General features: G+C 52.2%; 1 protein-coding gene across 3 annotated transcripts; it reads right to left on the bottom strand.

The window, feature by feature from the left end:
- Positions 1 to 2,361: 2,361 nt before the first annotated feature.
- LOC119103350 (2-(3-amino-3-carboxypropyl)histidine synthase subunit 1) lies at positions 2,362 to 10,497 on the bottom strand. 3 transcript variants are annotated; one of them, XM_037226857.1, is made up of 9 exons: positions 10,391 to 10,497; positions 8,240 to 8,458; positions 7,246 to 7,395; positions 5,599 to 5,711; positions 5,263 to 5,367; positions 4,713 to 4,852; positions 4,161 to 4,326; positions 3,285 to 3,411; positions 2,362 to 2,850 (listed from the first exon to the last, which is right to left on the bottom strand). In XM_037226857.1, exons 2-9 carry the CDS (start codon positions 8,454 to 8,456, stop codon positions 2,426 to 2,428), a joined length of 1,443 nt encoding a protein of 480 aa, XP_037082752.1. In that variant the 5' UTR covers positions 8,457 to 8,458; positions 10,391 to 10,497; the 3' UTR covers positions 2,362 to 2,425. The 3 variants fall into 3 exon arrangements, with proteins under 3 accessions (XP_037082752.1, XP_037082753.1, XP_037082754.1); XM_037226858.1 differs by having other exon boundaries at positions 10,478 to 10,486; XM_037226859.1 differs by lacking the exon at positions 10,391 to 10,497 and adding an exon at positions 9,769 to 9,813.
- Between the last annotated feature and the right edge of the window lie 200 nt (positions 10,498 to 10,697).

The following is a 10,697-nucleotide window of genomic DNA, read 5'->3' as shown; positions in this document are numbered from 1 at the left end:
GACCGCGTACGCATGACACACTGAAACGGACGGTGCATGTGACAGTTTAACGTGCGTGGCCAGCGTGGAAAGACTGGCTGTGTACGAATGACAGACGAACAGACGTGTACCTAGCATAGCAAGACTGGCCGTGTACGAATGACTGACTAACAGACATTTACCGAGCCTAGCAAGACTGGCCGTGTAGGAATGACAGACTAACAGACGTGTACCCAGCATAGCAAGACTGGCCGTGTACGAATGACAGACTAACAGACATGTACCCAGCATAGCAAGATTGACTGTTTACGAATGACAGACTAACAGACGTGCACCCAGCATAGCAAGACTGGCCGTGTACTAATGACAACTAAGACAGCTAACAGACATGTACCCAGCATAGCAAGATTGGCCGTGTGCGAATGACAGGCTAACAGACGTGTACCCAGCTTAGCAAGACTGGCCGTGTACGAATGACAGACTAACAGACATGTACCTTACCCAGCATGGAAAGATTGGTCGTGTACGAACGACAGACTAACGGACGTGCGCCCAACATGGTAAGACTGATCGTGTACGAATGACAGACTGACGTACAGACCCAGCATAGCAAGACTGGCTGTGCACGAATGACATACTTACAGACGTGTACCGAGCATAGCGAGACTACCCGTGTATGAATGACAGGCTAACAGACGTGTACCCAGAATAGCAAGACTTCCTGTGTTCTAATGACATACTTACAGACGTGTACGCAGCATAGCAAGACTGGCTGTGTACGAATGACAGACCAACAGACATGTACCCAACATGGCAAGACTGGCCGCGTACGAACGCCAGACTAACAGACGTGTACCCAGAATAGCAACACTGTCTGTGTACGAATGACATAGTTACAGACGTGTGCCCAGCATAGCACGACTAGCCATGTACGAATGACAGACTAACAGACTCAGCATGGCAAGACTGGCCGTGTACGACTGACCGACTAACAGACGTGTACCCAGAATAGCAACACTGTCTGTGTACGAATGACAGACTAACAGACGTGTGCCCAGAATAGCAAGACTGCCTATGTACGAATGACATACTTACAAACATGTACCCAGCATAGCAAGACTGACTGTGTACGAATGACAGACTAACAGACGTGTACGCAGCATAGCAAGACTGGCTGTGTACGAATGACAGACCAACAGACGTGTACCCAGCATAGCAAGACTGGCTGTGTACGAATGACAGACTAACAGACGTGTACACACCACATGGTCTGACTGCATACCAGTGGCAGCGCTCGATCCGAGGTGGCGTCACCGGTTCACGGGTCATGGATCGGCGAGATCCCTGCGGCCGAAGGCTAAACTGGACACGCGGTCTGCCGCAATAGGGCAGCCGGTAAGACCCATATCAGCGACACCGACCACGGAGCCGTGGGCGAAACGAGCATGGGCTGAACAGAGACAAACTATTGTATAGTGTGGGCCGGACGACCGTCGGTGGGCTGGCACGAACACCGTCTGCGGTGAGAGCGCATCGCAAACCATAATGGAGTGTGCCGGGGGACGGGGCACAAAAGATTTATTTGATCAGAATGAAGTGACAGATTACAGGACCTGAGGAAATAAGTCAGTTCGAACGTAAGCAGTGATGGCGGGCGGCGCCTGAATGATCGGTACATCACGGTACGGACATAGCATCTAGTGAAGGGGTCCGATCTAGCGTCAAAAACGCACTGGACAATCCACAAGAACTGGCGCTCTGCACTTGCAGCCGTACAAACAGGATAACCGCATACTGGCACAGTTCCGACTTAATTAACAAACAGGCGACCGACGAGGCATTAAAGCAGGACCCCTAACCTGCTGAAAATGCTGGCCCCGCTGAACAATTCGTGGATAAGGATCTGAACTGGTAGTGGAAGGTTTGGCGGGGCACGTGAACGGGATGATGCGCAAGGCCAAATAGAACGGATAACTCGCACTTATCGTAAGTAAGCTAAAGCGTTAAGTGACAGACTGAACTTGTTTACGTGTGCACATGTGTGACTTGACAGTGACGATGGAGTTGTGGAAGTCACTCGGAATAGGCCGAAGTGACGACAGCCTGGATGGTGGGGTATGCACGCCTCCGACAATCGAACTGTGAGAACTGTGATTACATCGGGAAGATCTGGTGCGCGACTGCCGACTGCTGTTCGTGACTCCGCTGCCCATGGTGTGCAGCTATCGCCTGTGACTCCTGTGGCGTAACGAGCATATGAATACGTTAACCAAACCTAGCATTCTGTGTACAGGAAAAATACACGAATCCATGAAACCGCGGTTTGTGTTCAGCGCAGCACAAGTTGGGCTCCGATCCGACCGACGTGAGAAACTACTCCCAAAAGATGTCAAATGTATATTGTTCTCAAACACAACAAATGCTCAAAAACCCGGACAAAGACAAATCACGTCCGCGTCAAAGGTGGCCCCGTCGCAGGAGCCGCGCCACCTGCGGCGGGAGGGAGGACGCCCTGGTCCGGCCGTCCACCTGCGCAGCCGCAGCCCTTGGTCTCGGCCGAAGCTGCGGCGCAGACTGGCCCGGGGCTGTCATCGGCCGGGACACTCCGGTCCTGGCCGGAGGGGACGCCGGCCTCCCGGTCCTTGCCGGAGGGGACGCCGGCCTCCCGGTCCTGGCCGGAGCGGGCGCCGGCCCTCCGGTGCCGTCCGACGGCGCCGTCACGCGGCGGCCGGTGATTGGGCGTCCACGGGCCGAGGCTGTCGGCGGCGTAGAAGTCCATCGGGTACTGGAGGCCGCGCCAGGCCACCTGCTGCAGCACTACATTCGCCTCGTAGGGTGTGAGCAGCGGCCGGGCGAAGGCCGAGCCCCAGTCTGCGGCAGTCACACCGTTCCGTCACGCGCCAACAGTCAGCCGGGGCCGGCGACGCGGGCCGGTGCCGAGGCGCCGGCCAGCACGGCACCATCAGACGTCACCACCACCCGAGCTCAGGTCGAGGTACGCGACACAACACCACGCAAATGTCCACAGTCTTATCGCTGCCACTACTGGCCAAAGAGCCCTCTTTCGTCCGTGACAATAGCGAAGCGAAATCAAAGCATCGTGACTGCTTTCGCGATCCCGTATGTTGTGTTCCTGATCACCGAAATGACTTCCACTTGAACACAGATATATTCGTTCACTTAATCCCCACTTCTTCCGACAGCACGAGCAGCATTTCCTTCGAACATGTCACACTGTGAGCGCCGACGTGTCGCCTCCTGCGGTGACCCGACGCACGGCCGTGGTGAGATGCCCCATAACTCACCGATGGAGAGCCGCGGGCACGAGGTCTGCACCCAGGCGTCCACCTGCGGCAGCAGGCGCAGCTTGTCCGGGAAGACCTCCGAGAGCAGGACGGTCACGTGCTGCCGGCCCCGCTCCGTCAGCCGGTCCTGGTGGCAAGGCGGCCGAGCGGCGCGTCACGCTCAGGGCGGCACGCTACGTCACGGGGTGTCACACTAAGAACCGAATGGCACGTCGCGGGGCGTCACATTAAGAACAGAATGGCACGTCACCGGGCGTCACACTAAGAACAGAACGGCACGTCACGGGGCGTCACACTCGGGGCAGCACGGCACGTCACGGGGCGTTACACTCGGGGCAGCACGCCACGTCACCGGGCGCCACACTAAGAACAGAACGGCACGTCACGGGGCATCACACTCGGGGCAGCACACCACGCCACGGGGCGTCACACTTGGGGCAGCACACCATGTCACGGGCGTCACACTCGGGCGGCACGGCACGTCACGCCCTCAGGTGGCACGTCATGTTACATCACATCACATACCGCACAGAACCACCAGGTTGCACATACAATGTTGCATCGCACCACAATCACGTGGACTGACGGTGCTTCGTTAAGTCCCGTCATGCGCTGCACAGTCACACCACAATACAGCATCATGGCACGCGGCGCGCCATGTTCACACAAAGCAGCGAATACGGACGGGTGCGATCACTCCCGCTTCATGCTGGTCGTTAAGATTGGCGCAGCGACGATGCATGAAGTGTTCTCAGTATGACAATGCATGCGGGAAAGCGCCCGAGGTGTTTGAAAATGCTTGGCAAACAAAGGAACTTTGATCACATGGGGAATTCCAGACGAGTTCTCGAGACTCATTCGACTCATGGCAGTTACCTTCAGATTCTGCATGACCTTTGGGCTTCCTTGACGGCCTAGGGTGCCCAGTATGACGCCGAAAGTGCCGGCTGTCGTCGCCTTGGTAACGGCGTCCGACCGTGCTGCCACCATGCGGTCCTGGTCGTAATACTCCTGGCTGAACACCTTGCTGTACGGATCGTACCTGAAACACGACACAATTGTCATTGTTTTGGTGGTGGCAGGCGCGTGTCACCGCTGGCAGCAAGGATCCTCTCAACACGCACGCTCGCTGGGATCACAGGCAATAAATCAGAGAGGCCATGTTTCCGATTTTCCGTCAGATCAAAGCGTTACGCCGTTGGCAACCGCGAGAGCGCATGCACTAGACACCATAGAGGGTGACTCTAGTAATCCCGCGGAGGTGTCGAAGCGAATGCTGGAACTGGCGTCATACGCAAAACGTAACAGATTGCTTGCACTGGACAAAAACAATGCAGCAGATCACTTGCACTGCACGACAACGAAGTCCCGTATGTGCGACAACTGTCACGCGCTCCGGCGACTCCTGGGCCGGTCATGTACACGTGCCTGAAGAATGTGACGCTGGGGTTAGCGATCATGGCACTCTCTAGATGGAAGCGGCCGTCGCCCAGATACACCAGGACGTCCGTGTCCTGGAGACGGGGCGAGGTGCAGCCCAGGATCTCGCCCGGCGACAGCGGCCGAACCTGACCGTACAGAGGAGGACGTAAGGCATCTACACACCGGCAGAGGGCGAACCTGACCGTACAGAGGAGGACGTAAGGCGTCTACACACCGGCAGCGGGCGAACCTGACCGTACAGAGGGGGACGTAAGGCATCTACACACCGGCAGCGGGCGAACCTGCCCGTACAGAGGAGGACGTAAGGCATCTACACACCGGCAGCGGCCGAATCTGACTAAACGGAGGAGGACGTGGAGCGTCTACACACCGACAGCGGCCGAACATCGCCGTGCGGAGGAGGACGTAGAGCATCTACACACCGACAGCGGCCGAACCTGACCGTGCGGAAGAGGACGTAAGGCGTCTACACACCGACAGCGGCCGAGCCTGGCCGTGGGGGGAGGAGGTGGGATTGCCGCGGGGAGTAGCTGACCTGAGGCACTGTCACGTCATAGCCGGACTCTCGGAGCTCAGCAGCCACCGCCTGCAGAGTCGCCACAAACTGCACTGTGCTGACCAGGGCCAGTCGGCGATCGACCTGCCGCCCAGCGATGCGGCATGCAAACAACCGTTAGTCGCTGCCGCCCGCAGACAAAACAAGACTATCGAGGCTTCTAACGAGTCATATTGCTCAATTCGAGCACTTGAGACGCTTACAAAGCATGAAATGCTGTTAAAAAACAAATTGTTCACAAAACGTGGTAAAATTCTCGCAGAAACTGATAACATGGTTTACACTTCAGCCGCATTCGGACATGTCAAAACACACCTTGATGTTGAATTTCAGCGTTTCCACAAAGTGAAGAGCATCTATCTTGATATCGACGAACACGTAGAGCATCTTGATGGAAGTCTGATCAACGGGGATCAAGCAGCTGTGGCCTGCAAATACAGACAGAAGTGATCGGCAATACACCTCACTGGGATACAACCCATCATGGTGAGGTGCTAGCTCGGACTCACCGCCGCGAAAGCACCGCTCAAATGGTGGTCCGTTTGCAGCGCTCAACCCTGCTCTAGTAGCAGTTGTATGAGTAAAACTGCACCAGTTTGTACTATATGCCATGCCACTAGCATGCCATGTCACAAGAATCAAAAGGACACTTCAACATTTGTCAATCAAGATGATAGTTAAGACGCTGGTATGTAATTGTTCCCCTCCTCATTTTTGCGGCAGTTATATAAATATAGCGTCACTATCTGTACTGTGACAACCTTATTTGGAGTTGTCATTCTTCTTAATGGCACCTTATAAGCAGCATTTTTTCGTGTTGAAGGGTTATAACAAGTTGCATGCCGTCAGTATGCGTTCGAGGAAGACAACTCTGACCACACGGTCGGTAATAGGTCGGAAAATTATTTAACTACCTACATAACACAGCACTAAGGCTGTAAAGATCATCCTTTTGCAATCCACAGGATGTGTGTGTCACGCAAAGTATTAGCGGTACACTTACACGCGATCTGGTGCGTCAAGCCATCCTAAGTAAACTTTGTGTTTTACTGCAACTCCAACATGGGACTGAAACGATAAGTGCGGAGGGCTCTGTACACAATCTGGAGGCCTCTTATCCACAATCTAAAATGACACAAATTCGCCAATGACCTGGTAGTGCTTGGCATCACGCCTTGTCACTGTAAGATTATACTGTGACAAGTGATACTGGTCATACTGGTGATACGTCGCTGCCTTCCGAGTTTTAAGGTCATTCTACACCATACAAACATCTGGCACCCATTTTCTGGGTGGGCTGCCTGACCTTCCCCGCCCAAAAGGAAAAGCAAGCCTTGATCTGTCCGAATGGCCTTGATGCGTTTATATCATGTCGGCAATGTTACGGCCTGACGCTTACCGTCGCTATGGTAATTACCATACTTGAAAGGTAATATGATATGTCGCTATTTTCTGATCGTTAACTATTTTCTGCTTTGACGATGACTTTTGATGTACGACGCGTTTGTATAAAGCGAGAACAAAATTGATCGTAATATTCCTACACGGTCACCTCTGCCCCAAAACTTTCAGCGAGGCCATGAGTCAGCTGGCTAATCTGCAAAACATGGCATGTTTCGACGAGATCTCCTCGGGGTAGGGTTGGGGAATAATTGGAATTTGGGGCAGATTTTGGAGATTTGGGGGAAGGAATTCCTGAATTAGGGTACCTTACGTTACTTTGGGGTAGCTCATGGTACCTCGGGGCAGGTATCGCATTAGGTAGAAAGTTTAGTTTTTACCCAATGAGATGCTTTCAGAAAAAAAGACATTCGGGCGGAGCCGGAAAGCGCACTGAGGTGCGTCAACGAAAACCAGAGTGACAACCCACAAAGACAATAGCAGCCCAAAGACTTGATTCAGCCAGTTCATTACACCGAGCTGAGAGCAAGTCAGCTCTCAACAGACGCGTGTGTCACTGACCGTAGTGGACCATGAGCTCGGCGCCGAGCGCCTTGGCGCTGAAGTCGTCCACACAGCAGGCGCCGTACGTCACATCAGCCATGATCAGCGTCTCGACGCCGGTGAAGCGCTCCAGGATGTCGGCGATGGTGAGCGAGAACACCAGCAGACCTGGCCGACACGCGACACCCACGTCATAGAGCAGCAGACGGCGGCTCATCAGGACACCAGCAGGCCTGGCCGACACGCGACACTCACGCTATAGAGCAACAGACGGCGGCTCATCAGAACACCGGCAGGCCGGTCCGCCGTACGACATCAGAACACCGGCAGACCGGTCCGCCGTACGACATCAGAACACCGGCAGACCGGTCCGCCGCACAACATCAGAACACCGGCAGACCGGTCCGCCCGCCGTGCGACATCAGAACACCGGCAGACCGGTCCGCCGTATGACATCAGAACACCAGCAGACCAGTCCGCCAGCCGTACGACATCAGAACACCGGCAAACCAGTCCGCCGTACGACATCAGAACACCAGCAGACCGGTCCGCCGTACGATATCAGAACACCAGCAGACCGGTCCGCCGTACGACATCAGAACACCGGCAAACCAGTCCGCCGTACGACATCAGAACACCAGCAGACCGGTCCGCCGTACGACATCAGAACACCGGCAGACCGGTCCGCCCGCCGAACATCAAAATACCGGCAGACCGGTCCGCCCGCCGTACGACATCAAAACACCGGCAGACCGGTCCGCCGTACGACATCCGAACACCAGCAGACCGGTCCGCCGCACGACATCAGAACACAAGCAGACCTGGCCGACGAGGGTCGCCAAGATACCAGCAGGCTTACCCTGCACGTGACGTCACAACGGCAGACTCACCTGACACCGAAGATTAGAGCAATAGCAGACTTCGTCGGCATGGGACGTCGAAACAGCAGGCGTCTCGGACAGGAAGCATACGAGGTGTGGATGCAAATTCACACAAGATAAAACGCACTTACCCTCTGGAAACTGAAGAGCCACACATTTTACATTCAATTGTTTTATCCTCCATATAGTCTTGTGCAACTCAAAATTATAGTTCTGAGGAAGAACTTGGATAGCATCAATTAGATCAGCATCGTTTAGAATTTCCTCGGGTATCTTGTTTGCCGTGCGTAGGCCCCCAGTAATGACCTTCCTATTCTTCTGAGCGCTTACGACAACGGCAGTCTCCATATCTGAAAGGAGAGTATTGCAAAACTGACCACATACGGCCCCCGCATGAATAAGGCGAGCGACGCGTCGTGGACATACCAAAGTCCGCGCAATATCGGGACAAAGATCAGCGAGTGTTCTCCATGGCAGCAGCAGCCCACACTCGCCTGCCAGTCACACCTCTGCTGCAGATCATGAGGATAAAGGGACCAAAATGTGTCTACTGCAGTCCACCAGACACCATACAGCATCCACTCACTGCATACCCAGTCCACCAGACACCTTACAACATCCACTTACTGAGCACCCAGCCAACCAGACACCATACAACATCCGCTTGCTGAACAACCAGTCTACTTCAAGAAGAGATGGCAGCTGAAGGGCAGCCAGTTTTCCACCAACCTCACTGTCATCAGAATGTTGGTGGCATCAGCTGCCCAAATGACAAAAATGCAAACACAGTTTTTTTCTAAAGCAGTAACATTTAGTATACTCATGCATCTCTGATATTAATGCTGTGTTACATGCAACCTAATCTTTTGTGGTGGAAGCAATGTATGCATTCCTAATGGTCACATATAAGTTCTTACTTTTCAGTCTTTGTTTTTCTCTCTCATGCACTTTTTACTTGAAGTTTAACATGTTGACTATATGACAACATGGTATTTGGAACACTGCATACAGGAGACTTGGTTCTGAAATTCCTTTACTTGAAGCAAAGAATGGAAGAATGCAAAATCCCCATGTGCATAAAGGTGCTGTGCACCTATATTAAGGATATCAACACATCTGGATTGAGGTTATCTTTTGGGTTTTCCATCATGAACAATTACCCACAGCAAACCAAGGTGTGTACTAGATGGAGAAATTCCTTTGAAGCAAGCATATTGGATGACTGGGATAGCCTTGCTGTCCTTGCTATTATGGCACAGTCAGTGTAGGGTTATTGAATTACACAAACACAATCAATCAAAATGTGAAGCACTTCTTTCCATTTTTATTGCTGTAAATTTGTTGTTGCTGTGGATTACATGGCAAAGACAAGTGATGTACAGCTTGTTTTTGTTGTGTGCAAACCACTGCATGTAACACATCTGGCCAATGTGCTAGTAAGGGTGCATGTCTTTAATTTTTTCAAACAACTACATGCACAATTTGAGCCCAGATTTTCATAGCCTTATAGGTCAAGCTCTACCCATTGATGAAGCAGCTGGTGATAACACAGATACAAGCAAACAAAGTTCCTTCAGTTCCAAAGGTGGGCAACACATCAAGTCAATTAATTCCAGCACTTGGGTGCAGCCATAAACAATTTACAGGCACACACACTTACCTCCCCTCTTGGCAGCCAAGTTACAAATGGCTTTGGGCCATGGCATCACAGGTAAATCAGGAATATGACATGGACTTTCTCCAAGTGGGGAGTTGGCTTCCATTTGCCAATAATGATTAGGCCCCTACAGTCTTTTAGAGTGCATTATTCTGAATTAACCAGTCAAAATTTTCTGAGAGCACAAGTGCAAAGCAGACATGGCATAACAACACAACCAGATTGTTGACCACATACTCACATGCCTGTGTATTATTCTGAATTAACCAGCCAAAATTTTCTGAGAGCACAAGTGCAAAGCAGACATGGCATAACAACACAACCAGATTGTTGACCACATACTCACATGCCTGCCATCTCCCCCCCCCCCCCCCATGAAGGAAATTAAATGTCATAACACCCAGATCACACTGTTCAGCATACACAAGTAAAGAGTCATGGGATTCTAAGGTGAAGTACTTAAAGAATACCAGAGTCACATCAATGACAAAATATCCATGGCAATTGTGTTTCCTATAATTCCCTGTGAACCATAACAAGAAATTAACCATTCACTGTCCCTTCATTGGGAGCTGTCCAGTATGCGTCAGGGAGTCACTTTGGATATGCAGTGTCAGATACGTACCACAATATACAAATCGCTTTCAAAAATAAATGTTGGTAAAAAAGCTGTTGGGGAAAGAACAGAAAGCGTAGAGTTTAAGCTATGCACCACACTCATCTGTGCAGCATGGCACAAGGCTGTATGTTGCACGTCCGTAGTTCATCAGATTCGTCTTTGTAAAGCCATATATGACTTCGGCTGCAAAACTGTTCTACAATGGTCACTAGTGCTAGCGTTGTCAAAAATCGCTCATTCATTCGTCAAATCATCGTACAGAGGTTGGTCATTGGTGAAGATGGTCTGTTTATGACAGGACTATCTGACTGTG

Source organism: Pollicipes pollicipes, unplaced genomic scaffold (assembly GCF_011947565.3).
Source record: "Pollicipes pollicipes isolate AB1234 unplaced genomic scaffold, Ppol_2.1 Scaffold_5724;HRSCAF=6776_pilon_pilon_pilon, whole genome shotgun sequence".
In the NCBI taxonomy this organism is placed as follows: domain Eukaryota; kingdom Metazoa; phylum Arthropoda; class Thecostraca; order Pollicipedomorpha; family Pollicipedidae; genus Pollicipes; species Pollicipes pollicipes.
This window is presented reverse-complemented; position numbering and strand designations above follow the sequence as displayed.